Here is a 17,223-nt window from a genome sequence, read left to right as displayed (position 1 = left end):
CTGTGTAACTGTACAGAGTCACTGTTTATTCAGGGTAAGGGTCACTCACTAACTGTACAGAGTCACTGTTTATTCAGGGTAAGGGTCACTCACTGTGTAACTGTACAGAGTCACTGTTTATTCAGGGTAAGAGTCACTCACTGTAACTGTACAGAGTCACTGTTTATTCAGGGTTACAAGTTCTGCTCTCACCTTATTCCAGGTGTGTGTTTGAGCTGATGTTCATCCGATTGGAAATAAAATGCCTATGAACTCGGACAGTGAAGTGGCGGAGGTCGTGATCCCTCAGCCGTGTCCCATTGCCACGGAGACGGAGAAGGCGGAGCCACAGCCGGAGAAGATGGAGCCACAGCCGGAGAAGGCGGAGCCTCAGCCGGAGAAGGCAGAGCCACAGCCGGAGAAGGCGGAGCCTCAGCCGGAGAAGGCGGAGCCTCAGCCGGAGATGGCGGAGCCTCAGCCGGAGAAGGCGGAGCCTCAGCCGGAGAAGGCGGAGCCTCAGCCGGAGATGGCGGAGCCGCAGCCGGAGAAGGCGAAGTCTCAGCCGGAGAAGGCGGAGCCGGAGGAGGTGGAGCCACAGCCGGTTAAGGCGGAGCCTCAGCCGGAGGAGGCGGGGCCGCTGCCGGAGAAGGCGGAGCCGGTGAAAGAGACACGGCACCTGAACGGCAATGGGCTGCTGCAGGGAGTGAAGACGGCCTCGCTCCAGGATCTCAAGTCCCACTCACACTCGCAGAGCCCGCGGAAGGCCGTTCGAGCCAGCTCGGTGTCACACCTCCCTCACTGTGGCCACAACTCACCCAGGCCCAGCATCTACCGGCACCCCTCCATCCAAACCGTGGAGGGGCTGGACCGGGAAAAGCCCCGAGATTACATCATCCTGGCAATCATCTCCTGCTTCTGCCCAATCTGGCCCATCAACATCGTGGCTTTCGTCTACTCTGTGATGGTCAGTGTGTGAAGGGTTAACCATCGCAATCTCTGTCTCTGTGTCTCTCTCTCTCGCTCTATCTGTGTCTCCCTCATTGTCTCCCAGTCTGTCTTGCTCTCTGCCTCTCCCCCTCATGGTCTTCCTCTCTGTCTGTCTGTCTATGTCTCTCTCTCTCTCTGTTTCTCTCCCACTCTGTCTCTCCTTCTCCCTCTCTGTCTCTCTCCTTCTCTGTCTGTCTGTCCTTCTCTCTCTCTGTCTCTCTTTCTCGCTTTATCTGTCTCTGTCTGCTGTCTCTGTCTGTCTGTCTCTCACACAGTCCCAGCAAACACTCCCAGGGCAGGTACAGCACGGGTTAGATACAGAGTAAAGCTCCCTCTACACTGTCCCATCAAACACTCCAAGGGCAGGGACAGCACAGGATAGATACAGAGTAAAGCTCCCTCTACACTGTCCCATCAAACACTCCCAGGGCAGATACAGCACGGGTTAGATACAGAGTAAAGCTCCCTCTACACTGTCCCATCAAACACTCCCAGGGCAGGTACAGCACGGGTTAGATACAGTGTCGAGCTCCCTCTACACTGTCCCATCAAACACTCCCAGAGCAGGTACAGCACGGGTTAGATACAGTGTCGAGCTCCCTCTACACTGTCCCATCAAACACTCCCAGGGCAGTTACAGCACGGGTTAGATACAGAGTAAAGCTCCCTCTACACTGACCCATCAAACACTCCCAGGGCAGGTACAACACGGGGTTAGATACAGAGTAAAGCTCCCTCTACACTGTCCCATCAAACACTCCCAGGGCAGGTACAGCACGGGTTAGATAAAGAGTAAAGCTCCTTCGACACTGTCCCATCAAACACTCCCAGGGCAGGTTCAGCACGGGTTAGATACAGAGTAAAGCTCCCTCTACACTGTCCCATCAAACACTCCCAGGGCAGGTACAGCACGGGTTAGATAAAGAGTAAAGCTCCCTCTACACTGCCCCATCAAACACTCCCAGGGCAGGTACAGCACAGGATAGATAGAGAGTAAAGCTCCCTCTACACTGTCCCATCAAACACTCCCAGGGCAGGTACAGCACGGGTTAGATACAGTGTAGAGCTCCCTCTACACTGTCCCATCAAACACTCCCAGGGCAGGTACAGCACGGGTTAGATACAGAGTAAAGCTCCCTCTACACTGTCCCATCAAACACTCCCAGGGCAGGTACAGCACGGGGTTAGATACAGAGTAAAGCTCCCTCTACACTGTCCCATCAAACACTCCCAGGGCAGGTACAGCACGGGTTAGATACAGAGTAAAGCTCCTTCGACACTGTCCCATCAAACACTCCCAGGGCAGGTACAGCACGGGTTAGATACAGAGTAAAGCTCCCTCTACACTGTCCCATCAAACACTCCCAGGGCAGGTACAGCACGGGTTAGATACAGCGTAAATCTCCCTCTACACTGTCCCATCACACACTCCCAGGGCAGGTACAGCACGGGTTAGATACAGAGTAAAGCTCCCTCTACACTGTCCCATCAAACACTCCCAGGGCAGGTACAGCACAGGATAGATAGAGAGTAAAGCTCCCTCTGCACTGTCCCATCAAACACTCCCAGGGCAGGTACAGCACGGGTTAGATACAGAGTAAAGCTCCCTCTACACTGTCCCCATCAAACACTCCCGGGGCAGGTACAGCACGGGTTAGATACAGAGTAAAGCTCCCTCTACACTGTCCCATCAAACACTCCCAGGGCAGGTACAGCACAGGATAGATAGAGAGTAAAGCTCCCTCTGCACTGTCCCATCAAACACTCCCAGTGCAGGTACAGCACGGGTTAGATACAGAGTAAAGCTCCCTCTACACTGTCCCATCAAATACTCCCAGGGCAGGAACAGCACGGGTTAGATACAGAGTAAAGCTCCCTCTATACTGTCCCATCAAACACTCCCAGGGCAGGGACAGCACGGGTTAGATACAGAGTAAAGCTCCCTCTACACTGTCCCATCAAACACTCACAGGGCAGGTACAGCATGGGTTAGATACAGAGTAAAGCTCCCTCCACACTGTCCTATCAAACACTCCCAGGGCAGGTACAGCACGGGTTAGATACAGAGTAAAGCTCCCTCTACACCGTCCCATCAAACACTCCCAGGGCAGGTACAGCACGGGTTAGATACAGAGTAAAGCTCCCTCGACACTGTCCCATCAAACACTCCCAGGGCAGATACAGCACGGGTTAGATACAGAGTAAAGCTCCCTATACACTGATCGTTCAAACACTCCCAGGGCAGGTACAGCACAGGTTAGATACAGAGTAAAGCTCACTCTACACTGTCCCATCAAACGCTCCCAGGGCAGGTACAGCACGGGTTAGATACAGAGTATAGCTCCCTCTACACTGTCCCATCAAACACTCCCAGGGCAGGTACAGCACGGGTTAGATATAGAGTAAAGCTCCCTCTACACTGTCCCATCAAACACTCCCAGGGCAGGTACAGCACGGGTTAGATACAGAGTAAAGCTCCCTCTACACTGTCCCAGCAAACACTCCCAGGGCAGGTACAGCACGGGTTAGATACAGAGTAAAGCTCCCTCTACACTGTCCCATCAAACACTCCCAGGGCAGGTACAGCACGGGTTAGATACAGAGTATAGCTCCCTCTACACTGTCCCATCAAACACTCCCAGGGCAGGTACAGAATGGGGGAGATAGTAAAGCTCCCTCTAATCTGCCCCTGACGATGTTGTTTCTGCTCCAGTCCAGGAACAGTTTCCAGAACGGAGATGTGGATGGAGCACGTCGGCTGGGTCGTGTTGCGAAGTTGCTCAGTGTGGTCGCTATCGTGGGTGGACTGGTGATTATTGCAGCGTACTGTGTCATCAACTTTTCTTGTGAGTGTGGGTAATATCTCATTTCAAAATGGTCGGCGCCATTGGGATTCTGTCGAATGGGAGTGAATGGGAAGGGGTTGGGTCCATTGGGATTGTGTACACTGGGAGTGAATGGGAAGGAGTTGGGTCCATTGGGATTGTGTACACTGGGAGTGAATGGGAAGGAGTTGGGTCCATTAGGATTGTGTACAGTGGGAGTGAATGGGAAGTGGTTGGGTCCATAGAAGTATAGAAGATAGGAGCAGGAGTAGGCCATTCGGCCCCTCGAGCCTGCTCCGCCATTCAATGAGATCATGGCTGATCATCCAAATTCAGTACCCTGTCCCTGCCTTCTCCCATATTCCTTGCTCCCTTTAGCCTTAAGAAATATATCCAACTCCTTCTTGAATATATTTAATGAATTGGCCTCCACTGCCTTCTGTGGTAGAGAATTCCACAGGTTCACCACTCTCTGGGTGAAGAAATTCCTCCTCATCTCTGTTCTAAATGGCTTACCCCTTATCCTTAGACTGTGACCCCTGGTTCTTGACTCCCCGACCATCGGGAACATCCTTCCTGCATCTAGTCTGTCCAGTCCTGTTAGAATTTTATAAGTTTCAATGAGATCCCCTCTCATTCTTCTAAACTCCAGCGAGTACAAGCCCAATCGATCCAATCTCTCCTCATACGTCATTCCTGCCATCCCAGGTATCAGTCTGGCGAATCTTCGCTGCACTCCCTCCATGGCAAGAACATCCTTCCTCAGATAAGGCGACCAAAACTGCACACAATACTCAAGGTGTGGTCTCACCAAGGCCCTGTACAACTGCAGCAAGACATCCTTGTTCTTGTACTCGAACCCTCTCGCTACGAAGGCCAACATACCATTTGCCTTCTTAACCGCCTGCTGCACCTGCATGCTTACCTTCAGTGACTGGTGCACAAGAACACCCAGGTCTCGTTGCACTTCCCCTTCTCCCAATCTATTGCCGTTCAGGTAATAATCTGCCTTCCTGTTTTTGCCACCAAAGTGGATAACCTCGCATTTATCCACATTATACTGCATCTGCCATGCCCAATCACCCAACCTGTCCAAATCATACTGGAGTTTCTCGGCATCCTCCTCACAGCACACACGCCCACCCAGCTTTGTGTTGTCTGCAAACTTGGAGATATTACATCTAGTTCCCTCATCTAGATCATTTATATATATTGTGAATAGCTGGGGTCCTAGGACCGATCCCTGCGGTATCCCACTAGTCACTGCCTGACACTCAGAAAAAGAGCCGTTTATTCCAACTCTTTGCTTCCTGTCTGCCAACCAGTTCTTTATCCAAGTCAGTACCTTGCCCCCAATCCCATGTGTCCATTGGGATTTTGTACAGTGGGAGTGAATGGGAAGGAGCTGGTCCATTGGGATTGTGTACAGTGGGAGTGAATGGGAAGGGGTTGTGTGCATTGGGATTGTGTGCACTGGGAGTGAATGGGAAGGAGTTGGGTACATTGGGATTGTGTACAGTGGGAGTGAATGGGAAGGAGTAGGGTCCATTGGGATTGTGTACAGTGAGAGTGAATGGGATGGGGTCGGGTCCATTGGGATTGTTTACAGTGGGAGTGAATGGGAAGGGGTTGGGTCCATTGGGATTGTGTACATTGGGTGTGAATGGGATGGGATCGGGTCCATTGGGATTGTTTACAGTGGGAGTGAATGGGAAGGGGTTGGGTCCATTGGGATTGTGTATAGTGGGAGTGAATGGGAAGGGGTTTGGGTCCATTGGGATTGTGTACAGTGGGAGTGAATGGGAAGGGGTTTGGTCCATTGGGATTGTGTACAGTGGGAGTGAATGGGAAGGGGTTTGGTCCATTGGGATTGTGTACAGTGGGAGTGAATGGGAAGGGGTTTGGTCCCATTGGGATTGTGTACAGTGGGAGTGAATGGGAAGGGGTTTGGGTCCATTGGGATTGTGTACAGTGGGAGTGAATGGGAAGGGGTTTGGTCCATTGGGATTGTGTACAGTGGGAGTGAATGGGAAGGGGTTTGGTCCATTGGGACTGTGTACAGTGGGAGTGAATGGGAAGGGGTTGGGTCCATTGGGATTGTGTACAGTGGGAGTGAATGGGAAGGGGTTGGGTCCATTGGGGTTGTGTACAGTGGGAGTGAATGGGAAGGGGTTTGGTCCATTGGGACTGTGTACAGTGGGAGTGAATGGGAAGGGGTTTGGTCCATTGGGATTGTGTACAGTGGGAGTGAATGGGAAGGGGTTTGGGTCCATTGGAGTTGTGTACAGTGGGAGTGAATGGGAAGGGGTTTGGTCCATTGGGACTGTGTACAGTGGGAGTGAATGGGAAGGGGTTTGGTCCATTGGGATTGTGTACAGTGGGAGTGAATGGGAAGGGGTTGGGTCCATTGGGGTTGTGTACAGTGGGAGTGAATGGGAAGGGGTTGGGTCCATTGGGGTTGTGTACAGTGGGAGTGAATGGGAAGGGGTTTGGTCCATTGGGACTGTGTACAGTGGGAGTGAATGGGAAGGGGTTTGGTCCATTGGGATTGTGTACAGTGGGAGTGAATGGGAAGGGGTTGGGTCCATTGGGATTGTGTACAGTGGGAGTGAATGGGAAGGGGTTGGTTCATTGGGATTGTGTACAGTGGGAGTGAATGGGAAGGGGTTTGGTCCATTGGGATTGTGTACAGTGGGAGTGAATGGGAAAGAGTTGGTCCATTGGGATTGTGTACAGTGGGAGTGAATGGGAAAGGGTTGGTCCATTGGGATTGTGTACAGTGGGAGTGAATGGGAAAGAGTTGGTCCATTGGGATTGTGTACAGTAGGAGTTAATGGGAAGGGGTTGGTTCATTGGGATTGTGTACAGTGGGAGTGAATGGGAAGGGGTTTGGTCCATTGGGATTGTGTACAGTGGGAGTGAATGGGAAGGGTTTGGTCCATTGGGATTGTGTACAGTAGGAGTTAATGGGAAGGGGTTGGTTCATTGGGATTGTGTACAATGGGAGTGAATGGGAAGGGTTTGGTCCATTGGGATTGTGTACAGTGGGAGTGAATGGGAAGGGGTTGGTCCATTGGGATTGTGTACAATGGGAGTGAATGGGAAGGGGTTGGTCCATTGGGATTGTGTACAGTGGGAGTGAATGGGAAAGAGTTGGTCCATTGGGATTGTGTACAGTGGGAGTGAATGGGAAAGGGTTGGTTCATTGGGATTGTGCACAGTGGGAGTGAATGGGAAAGGGTTGGTCCATTGGGAGTCGGTACAACGTGGGAGTGAATGGGAAAGGGTTGGTTCATTGGGAGTCGGTACAACGTGGGAGTGAATGGGAAGGGGTTGGTTCATTGGGAGTCGGTACAACGTGGGAGAGGATGGGAAGGGGTTGGTCCATTGGGATTGTGTACAGTGGGAGTGAATGGGAAGGGGTTGGTTCATTGGGAGTCGGTACAACGTGGGAGTGAATGGGAAGGGGTTGGTTCATTGGGAGTCGGTACAACGTGGGAGTGAATGGGAAGGGGTTGGTTCATTGGGAGTCGGTACAACGTGGGAGAGGATGGGAAAGGGTTGGTTCATTGGGAGTCGGTACAGTGGGAGAGGATGGGAAGGGGTTTGGTTCATTGGGAGTCGGTACAACGTGGGAGAGGATGGGAAGGGGTTGGTCCATTGGGAGTCGGTACAACGTGGGAGAGGATGGGAAGGGGTTGGTTCATTGGGAGTCGGTACAACATGGGAGAGGATGGGAAAGGGTTGGTCCATTGGGAGTCGGTACAACGTGGGAGAGGATGGGAAGGGGTTGGTTCATTGGGAGTCGGTACAACATGGGAGAGGATGGGAAGGGGTTTGGTTCATTGGGAGTCGGTACAACGTGGGAGAGGATGGGAAGGGGTTGGTTCATTGGGAGTCGGTACAGTGGGAGTGGATGGGAAGGGGTTGGTTCATTGGGAGTCGGTACAACGTGGGAGAGGATGGGAAGGGGTTGGTCCATTGGGAGTCGGTACAGTGGGAGAGGATGGGAAGGTGTTGGTCCATTGGGAGTCGGTACAGTGGGAGAGGATGGGAAGGGGTTGGTTCATTGGGAGTCGGTACAACGTGGGAGAGGATGGGAAGGGGTTGGTTCATTGGGAGTCGGTACAACGTGGGAGAGGATGGGAAGGGGTTGGTTCATTGGGAGTCGGTACAACGTGGGAGAGGATGGGAAAGGGTTGGTTCATTCGGAGTCGGTACAACGTGGGAGAGGATGGGAAGGGGTTTGGTTCATTGGGAGTCGGTACAACGTGGGAGTGAATGGGAAGGGGTTGGTCCATTGGGAGTCGGTACAACGTGGGAGAGGATGGGAAAGGGTTGGTTCATTGGGAGTCGGTACAACGTGGGAGAGGATGGGAAGGGGTTGGTCCATTGGGAGTCGGTACAACGTGGGAGAGGATGGGAAGGGGTTGGTTCATTGGGAGTCGGTACAACGTGGGAGAGGATGGGAAGGGGTTGGTCCATTGGGAGTCGGTACAACGTGGGAGAGGATGGGAGGGGGTTGGTCCATTGGGAGTCGGTACAACGTGGGAGAGGATGGGAAAGGGTTGGTTCATTGGGAGTTGGTACAACGTGGGAGAGGATGGGAAAGGGTTGGTCCATTGGGAGTCGGTACAACGTGGGAGAGGATGGGAAAGGGTTGGTCCATTGGGAGTCGGTACAACGTGGGAGAGGATGGGAAAGGGTTGGTTCATTGGGAGTCGGTACAACGTGGGAGAGGATGGGAAGGGGTTGGTCCATTGGGAGTCGATACAACGTGGGAGAGGATGGGAAGGGGTTGGTTCATTGGGAGTCGGTACAACGTGGGAGAGGATGGGAAGGGGTTGGTTCATTGGGAGTCGGTACAACGTGGGAGAGGATGGGAAGGGGTTGGTCCATTGGGAGTCGGTACAACGTGGGAGAGGATGGGAAGGGGTTGGTCCATTGGGAGTCGGTACAACGTGGGAGTGAATGGGAAGGGGTTGGTCCATTGGGAGTCGGTACAGTGGGAGAGGATGGGAAGGGGTTGGTTCATTGGGAGTCGGTACAACGTGGGAGTGAATGGGAAGGGGTTGGTCCATTGGGAGTCGGTACAACGTGGGAGAGGATGGGAAAGGGTTGGTTCATTGGGAGTCGGTACAACGTGGGAGAGGATGGGAAAGGGTTGGTTCATTGGGAGTCGGTACAACGTGGGAGAGGATGGGAAAGGGTTGGTCCATTGGGAGTCGGTACAACGTGGGAGAGGATGGGAAGGAGTTGGTACATTGGGAGTCGGTACAACGTGGGAGAGGATGGGAAAGGGTTGGTCCATTGGGAGTCGGTACAACGTGGGAGAGGATGGGAAGGGGTTGGTCCATTGGGAGTCGGTACAACGTGGGAGAGGATGGGAAAGGGTTGGTCCATTGGGAGTCGGTACAACGTGGGAGTGAATGGGAAGGGGTTGGTTCATTGGGAGTCGGTACAACGTGGGAGTGAATGGGAAGGGGTTGGTTCATTGGGAGTCGGTACAACGTGGGAGAGGATGGGAAAGGGTTGGTTCATTGGGAGTCGGTACAATGTGGGAGTGAATGGGAAGGGGTTGGTTCATTGGGAGTCGCTACAACGTGGGAGAGGATGGGAAGGGGTTGGTCCATTGGGAGTCGGTACAACGTGGGAGAGGATGGGAAGGAGTTGGTCCATTGGGAGTCGGTACAACGTGGGAGAGGATGGGAAAGGGTTGGTCCATTGGGAGTCGGTACAACGTGGGAGAGGATGGGAAAGGGTTGGTTCATTGGGAGTCGGTACAACGTGGGAGAGGATGGGAAAGGGTTGGTTCATTGGGAGTCGGTACAACGTGGGAGAGGATGGGAAAGGGTTGGTTCATTGGGAGTCGGTACAACGTGGGAGAGGATGGGAAGGGGTTTGGTCCATTGGGAGTCGGTACAACGTGGGAGAGGATGGGAAGGAGTTGGTACATTGGGAGTCGGTACAACGTGGGAGAGGATGGGAAAGGGTTGGTCCATTGGGAGTCGGTACAACGTGGGAGAGGATGGGAAGGGGTTGGTCCATTGGGAGTCGGTACAACGTGGGAGAGGATGGGAAAGGGTTGGTCCATTGGGAGTCGGTACAACGTGGGAGTGAATGGGAAGGGGTTGGTTCATTGGGAGTCGGTACAACGTGGGAGTGAATGGGAAGGGGTTGGTTCATTGGGAGTCGGTACAACGTGGGAGAGGATGGGAAAGGGTTGGTTCATTGGGAGTCGGTACAACGTGGGAGTGAATGGGAAGGGGTTGGTTCATTGGGAGTCGCTACAACGTGGGAGAGGATGGGAAGGGGTTGGTCCATTGGGAGTCGGTACAACGTGGGAGAGGATGGGAAGGAGTTGGTCCATTGGGAGTCGGTACAACGTGGGAGAGGATGGGAAAGGGTTGGTCCATTGGGAGTCGGTACAACGTGGGAGAGGATGGGAAGGGGTTGGTCCATTGGGAGTCGGTACAACGTGGGAGAGGATGGGAAAGGGTTGGTCCATTGGGAGTCGGTACAACGTGGGAGAGGATGGGAAGGGGTTGGTCCATTGGGAGTCGGTACAACGTGGGAGAGGATGGGAAAGGGTTGGTCCATTGGGAGTCGGTACAACATGGGAGTGAATGGGAAGGGGTTGGTTCATTGGGAGTCGGTACAACGTGGGAGTGAATGGGAAGGGGTTGGTTCATTGGGAGTCGGTACAACGTGGGAGAGGATGGGAAGGGGTTGGTCCATTGGGAGTCGGTACAACGTGGGAGAGGATGGGAAGGGGTTGGTCCATTGGGAGTCGGTACAACGTGGGAGAGGATGGGAAAGGGTTGGTCCATTGGGAGTCGGTACAACGTGGGAGAGGATGGGAAGGGGTTGGTCCATTGGGAGTCGGTACAACGTGGGAGAGGATGGGAAGGGGTTGGTCCATTGGGAGTCGGTACAACGTGGGAGTGGATGGGAAGGGGTTGGTCCATTGGGAGTCGGTACAACGTGGGAGAGGATGGGAAGGGGTTGGTCCATTGGGAGTCGGTACAACGTGGGAGAGGATGGGAGGGGTTGGTCCATTGGGAGTCGGTACAACGTGGGAGAGGATGGGAAGGGGTTGGTCCATTGGGAGTCGGTACAACGTGGGAGAGGATGGGAAGGGGTTTGGTTCATTGGGAGTCGGTACAACGTGGGAGAGGATGGGAAGGGGTTTGTCCATTGGGAGTCGGTACAACGTGGGAGAGGATGGGAAGGGGTTGGTCCATTGGGAGTCGGTACAACGTGGGAGAGGATGGGAAGGGGTTTGGTCCATTGGGAGTCGGTACAACGTGGGAGAGGATGGGAAGGGGTTGGTCCATTGGGAGTCGGTACAACGTGGGAGAGGATGGGAAAGGGTTGGTTCATTGGGAGTCGGTACAACGTGGGAGAGGATGGGAAGGGGTTGGTCCATTGGGAGTCGGTACAACGTGGGAGAGGATGGGAAAGGGTTGGTTCATTGGGAGTCGGTACAGTGGGAGAGGATGGGAAAGGGGTTGGTCCATTGGGAGTCGGTACAACGTGGGAGAGGATGGGAAGGAGTTGGTCCATTGGGAGTCGGTACAACGTGGGAGAGGATGGGAAAGGGTTGGTTCATTGGGAGTCGGTACAACGTGGGAGTGAATGGGAAGGGGTTGGTCCATTGGGAGTCGGTACAACGTGGGAGAGGATGGGAAAGGGTTGGTTCATTGGGAGTCGGTACAACGTGGGAGTGAATGGGAAGGGGTTGGTCCATTGGGAGTCAGTACAACGTGGGAGAGGATGGGAAAGGGTTGGTTCATTGGGAGTCGGTACAGTGGGAGAGGATGGGAAGGGGTTGGTTCATTGGGAGTCGGTACAACGTGGGAGTGAATGGGAAGGGGTTGGTCCATTGGGAGTCGGTACAACGTGGGAGAGGATGGGAAGGGGTTGGTTCATTGGGAGTCGGTACAGTGGGAGAGGATGGGAAGGGGTTGGTTCATTGGGAGTCGGTACAGTGGGAGAGGATGGGAAGGGGTTGGTTCATTGGGAGTCGGTACAACGTGGGAGAGGATGGGAAGGGGTTGGTCCATTGGGAGTCGGTACAACGTGGGAGAGGATGGGAAAGGGTTGGTCCATTGGGAGTCGGTACAACGTGGGAGAGGATGGGAAGGGGTTGGTCCATTGGGAGTCGGTACAACGTGGGAGAGGATGGGAAGGGGTTTGGGTCCATTGGGAGTCGGTACAACGTGGGAGAGGATGGGAAGGGGTTGGTCCCTTGGGAGTCGGTACAACGTGGGAGAGGATGGGAAAGGGTTGGTCCATTGGGAGTCGGTACAACGTGGGAGAGGATGGGAAAGGGTTGGTCCATTGGGAGTCGGTACAACGTGGGAGAGGATGGGAAAGGGTTGGTCCATTGGGAGTCGGTACAACGTGGGAGAGGATGGGAAGGGGTTTGGTTCATTGGGAGTCGGTACAACGTGGGAGAGGATGGGAAGGGGTTGGTCCATTGGGAGTCGGTACAGTGGGAGAGGATGGGAAGGGGTTGGTCCATTGGGAGTCGGTACAACGTGGGAGAGGATGCCTTGTTTGGAGACTGACTCTGCTCTTCGCTGAGCTGCAGTGTTTTTGCTGCAATCATCTTTTTTCCTCATTAATATTTATAGCCGGAGCTGCATTGCGCTTGTGATCATGTCTGGAATACTGAGGAGGGATGTGAGGGGGAGGGGTGTGCAGTAATGGGTCCCTTTCCTACACGGATTGCCCAGTGAGTGATGTCAGTGGAAGTCCCGGGGGAATGAGAGAGAGATTCCCTCAATCAGCATTCACAGAATATAACTACTAGAGAAAGAGAGAGTCAGAGAGAGAGACAGAGACAGAGAGACAGAAAGAGAGACAAAGAGCGAGAGCGAGAGAGACAGAGAGCGAGAGAGAGACAGAGATAGAGAGACAGAGAGAGACAGAGAGAGAGAGGGAGAGACAGAGAGCGAGAGAGAGACAGAGATAGAGAGAGAGAGAGAGACAGAGAGAGACAGAGAGAGAGAGAGAAAGAGAGACAGGGAGAGAGAGAGAGAGACAGAGAGAGACAGAGAGAGAGACAGAGAGAGAGAGGGCGAGAGAGAGCGAGAGACAGAGAGAGACAGAGACAGAGAGAGACAGAGAGAGAGAGAGAGACAGAGAGAGACAGAGAGAGAGTCAGAGAGAGAGACAGAGACAGGAAGCAAGAGAGAGACAGAGACAGAGAGACAGAGACAGAGAGCGAGACAGAGACAGAGACAGAGAGCGAGAGAGAGACAGAGACAGAGAGAGAGAGACAGAGAGAGACAGAGAGAGAGTCAGAGAGAGAGACAGAGACAGAGAGCGAGAGACAGAGAGTCAGAGACAGAGAGAGAGACAGAGAGAGAGATGCCAATAAAGCATTTGAATTGGAATTGGAATTGGACAGAGAGAGAGAGGCAGAGTGAGAGAGACAGACAGGGAGACAGAGACAGAAGGAGAGAGACAGAGGGGGAGAGAGACACACAGAAAGAAAGACAGAGAGAGTGACAGAGAGAGAGAGTGAGAGAAAGAGAGGGAGAGAGAGAAAGACAGAGAGAGACAGAGAGAGACGGAAAGAGAGAGAGAGACAGAGAGAGAGAGAGAAAATAGAGAGAGAGAGAGAGAAAATAGAGAGAGTGAGGGAGAAAATAGAGAGAGAGAGAAAATAGAGAGAGTGAGGGAGAAAATAGAGAGAGTGAGGGAGAAAATAGAGGGAGAGTGAGTTTAAAATTAAGACTGTTTAAAATTAATATTGAACGTACCAAATGAAGTACAAAGACTGTTTAAAATTAATATTGTTTAAAAGTAATATTGTATGTACCCAACAAATGTCAAATCGATTGACACCTACAGAATGTTGGAAAACTGTACCTTTTTGATATGTAAGCTTTGGCAATATGGTTCTCTGTAAACTTTCATGCCAATAAAGCATTTGAATTGAATTGAATTGAATTGAATTGAGAGACAGAGACAGAGAGAGAGAGAGAGATGTCAGGAAAACAAATACCAGTTTACCCTCAGTGATATCACTATAGGACACACTATGAGCTACACCTACCTTGGTCTAACTATTACAGCATCAGGGAGCTTCAGCATAGCAGTGAATGCACTAAAAGAAAAAGCCCGAAGAGCCCTATATGCAATAAAAAGAAAATTCTACAACATCCAAATCCCAATCAAAATCTGGCTCAAAATATTTGACAGCATAATCCTGCCCATTGCACTGTACGGTAGTGAAGTATGGGGCCCGCTAAATCACCAAAGCTACACTAAATGGGAAAAACATACAATAGAAGCCCTACATGCAGAATTCTGCCGAAGCATCCTTCGCACCCAAAGGAAAACGCCAACAAATGCATGCAGAGCCGAACTAGGCAGATACCCACTGATAATAAACATCCAAAAACGAGCACTAAACTTCCTAAATCACCTCAAATCTAGCTCCCCAGACACCCTTCATTTCAAAGCCTTTCAGACCCAAGAGCTAAACCCAGAAAAGAGTCCCCTGAGTCAGCTGCTACGGAAACTAAGTACTCAGCCGGACCCTGACCAGCCCCAGACCAACACAGCCGTCCAAACACCAATCCAAGTGAACCAAATCATTAAAAAATGCAAAGAAACCTACCTGGAACATTGGAACAAAATAACCGAAAGCCAAAGCAGATTAGAATGTTACCGGGCCCTAAAAAGAGAATATAAACTGGCAGACTACCTCACGACCATCAGAGACACAAAACAGAGACAGACCCTCACCAGGTACAGACTAAGCGACCACCAACTGGAAATTGAAAAAGGCAGATACAAGAAATCCTGGCAGCCTAGAGAGAATAGAATATGCGATCAATGTCTGGCTGGCGAGGTTGAAACAGAAATGCATTTCCTCCTAAAATGCGAAAAATTCAACACATCAAGAAACATATTATTCAACAAGCTAAGCCAAACAACCCCAGATTTCAAGGAATTGGATGATCTGTCAAAATTGAGATTAGTCCTAGGAGAAGGAGACAGACCATACCTTGGGGCCAAATATGTAACAACATGTCACAACCTGAGGACTGTTTAAAATTAAGACTGTTTAAAATTAATATTGAACGTACCAAATGAAGTACAAAGACTGTTTAAAATTAATATTGTTTAAAAGTAATATTGTATGTACCCAACAAATGTCAAATCGATTGACACCTACAGAATGTTGGAAAACTGTACCTTTTTGCTATGTAAGCTTTGGCAATATGGTTCTCTGTAAACTTTCATGCCAATAAAGCATTTTAATTGGAATTGGAAATTGGAGAGAGAGAGAGAGAGAGAGACAGAGAGAGAGAGAGACAGAGAGAGAGAGAGAGACAGAGACAGAGAGAGAGAGACAGAGAGAGGGAGGGACAGAGAGAGAGACAGAGACAGAGACAGAGACAGAGAGAGACAGAGAGAGAGAGAGAGAGAGAGAGAGAGAGACAGAGAGAGGGAGGGACAGAGAGAGAGACAGAGACAGAGACAGAGAGAGACAGAGACAGAGAGACAGAGAGAGAGAGACAGAGAGAGAGAGAGAGAGGGACAGAGAGAGAGACAGAGAGAGAGACAGAGAGAGAGACAGAGACAGAGAGAGACAGAGACAGAGACAGAGACAGAGAGAGAGACAGAGAGACAGAGAGAGAGAGACAGAGAGAGAGAGAGAGAGAGAGAGGGACAGAGAGAGAGACAGAGACAGAGACAGAGAGAGACACCTACAGAATGTTAGAAAACTGTACCTTTTTGCAATGTAAGCTTTGGCAATATGGTTCTCTGTAAACTTTCATGCCAATAAAGCATTTGAATTGAATTGAATTGAATTGAAAATTGAATTGACAGAGAGAGAGAGAGACAGACAGAGAGAGAGAGAGAGACACAGAGAGAGAGAGAGACAGAGAGAGAGAGACCCACAGGGAAACAACCATGTGTTTGGCCAGACCCCTTTAGATGTCACACCAGCCATCGCAAATCGGAACAACCTTGATCGTGAAATAAATAAAAGCGGTAGGGAGGTAGTGCAACTCTGCCGAGCCTTAGGCCTGTACATAGTTAATGGTAGGTTCAGAGGGGACTCCCTAGGGAGACTCACATACTCCTCAACTCTTGGGTCTAGTGTGGTGGACTATACAATCACTGACCTGGACCCCTGCGATATCAACGCATTCACTGTCAGGCAGCAATCCCCCCTCTCAGACCATAACCAAATAAATGTGTACCTTAAACTTTCTGCCCAAACTACAGACACAAAAAAGGAACACAGTAAGCTACATAAAATAAACCAGACATACAGATGGGCCCCAGACAGTGGAGATAAATTCATCACAGCACTAAATTCACCTGATCTCACAAGTAAAATTTCAAAATTTAAAGAAAATCTATATGAGATCACCAGAGATGGTGTAAACACGGCCATAGAGGATATAAATATGATCTTCCATGAGGCAGCTGTAAAAGCCGACCTCGTGAAACAGAAGAGGAAGCATCACAAAAGACAAAATAAAAATATGAAATGGTTTGACCACGAATGCAAAAATGCCAGAAAAGACCTGAGAAAAATATCAAACCAAAAGCATCGGCAACCAAACAACCCGGACCTACGTACTAGATACAATGAAACCCTCAAAAGATATAAACACACCATTAGGAACAAAACACAAAACTATACCCACAAAATACTCGAAGAAATTGAAAACTCCACCAATCCAAAACAATTCTGGGAAATGTGGAATAACCTGAGTACAACACAATTGCAAGCATTACCAATCCAAGATGGCGACATCTGGAGAACACATTTTGAAAACCTCTACAAAGACATCCCAAAAAACAAAACAAACCCAAGTCAACATCAGGTCACAGAAAAACTCCACACATTAGAAGCAACAATTAAAGACAACCAAAACCCTCTAGACTCCCCAATCACATGGAAAGAACTGGCCACAAAAACAAAATCTCTCCACCTAAAAAAAGCCTGTGGCCCAGACAACATCAAAAATGAAATGCTAAAGTTCAGCAATATGGAGATGCAGGGTGCGATACTCAAACTATTCAACATCATATTACGCTCAGGCTGTTTTCCCGATATCTGGTGCCAAGGACTAATCTCCCCCATATATAAAAGTGGAAACAAATCAGACCCAAATAACTACCGCGGCATTTGTGTCAACAGTTGTCTAGGGAAGTTATTCTGCAGTATTCTAAATAGTAGATTACTTGATTTTCTTAACAAACATAATATCCTCAGAAAAAACCAAATAGGCTTTCTTCCAAAACACCGCACCGCCGACCATATCTATACCCTTCACACCCTCATTGAAAAACATAAACACCAAACAAAAAATGGAAAATATTCGCCTGTTTCATCGACTTCAAGAAAGCCTTTGACTCTATATGGCACGAAGGGCTCTATTATAAACTT

The 17,223-nt window shown here is 50.7% G+C and overlaps 1 protein-coding gene across 1 annotated transcript in view; it reads left to right on the top strand.

The window, feature by feature from the left end:
* The first annotated feature begins 207 nt into the window (after nucleotides 1-207).
* LOC147094613 (uncharacterized) overlaps nucleotides 208-17,223 on the top strand; it is a 21,363-nt gene continuing 4,347 nt past the window's right edge. Inside the window, exons 1-2 of the mRNA XM_085974233.1 lie at nucleotides 208-943; nucleotides 3,680-3,822. Of these exons, the coding sequence (XP_085830359.1) occupies nucleotides 242-943; nucleotides 3,680-3,822 (845 nt within the window). The 5' untranslated portion in view covers nucleotides 208-241. The remainder of the gene's footprint in view (nucleotides 944-3,679; nucleotides 3,823-17,223) is intronic.

The sequence above is a fragment of the Somniosus microcephalus genome, unplaced genomic scaffold, assembly GCF_052327205.1.
Source record: "Somniosus microcephalus isolate GS21.2 unplaced genomic scaffold, FLI_Smic_1.0 unresolved_chr1, whole genome shotgun sequence".
Lineage (NCBI taxonomy): Eukaryota > Metazoa > Chordata > Chondrichthyes > Squaliformes > Somniosidae > Somniosus > Somniosus microcephalus.
The sequence above is the reverse complement of the archived record's forward strand: the minus strand, read 5'-3'. Positions and strand labels throughout refer to the sequence as shown.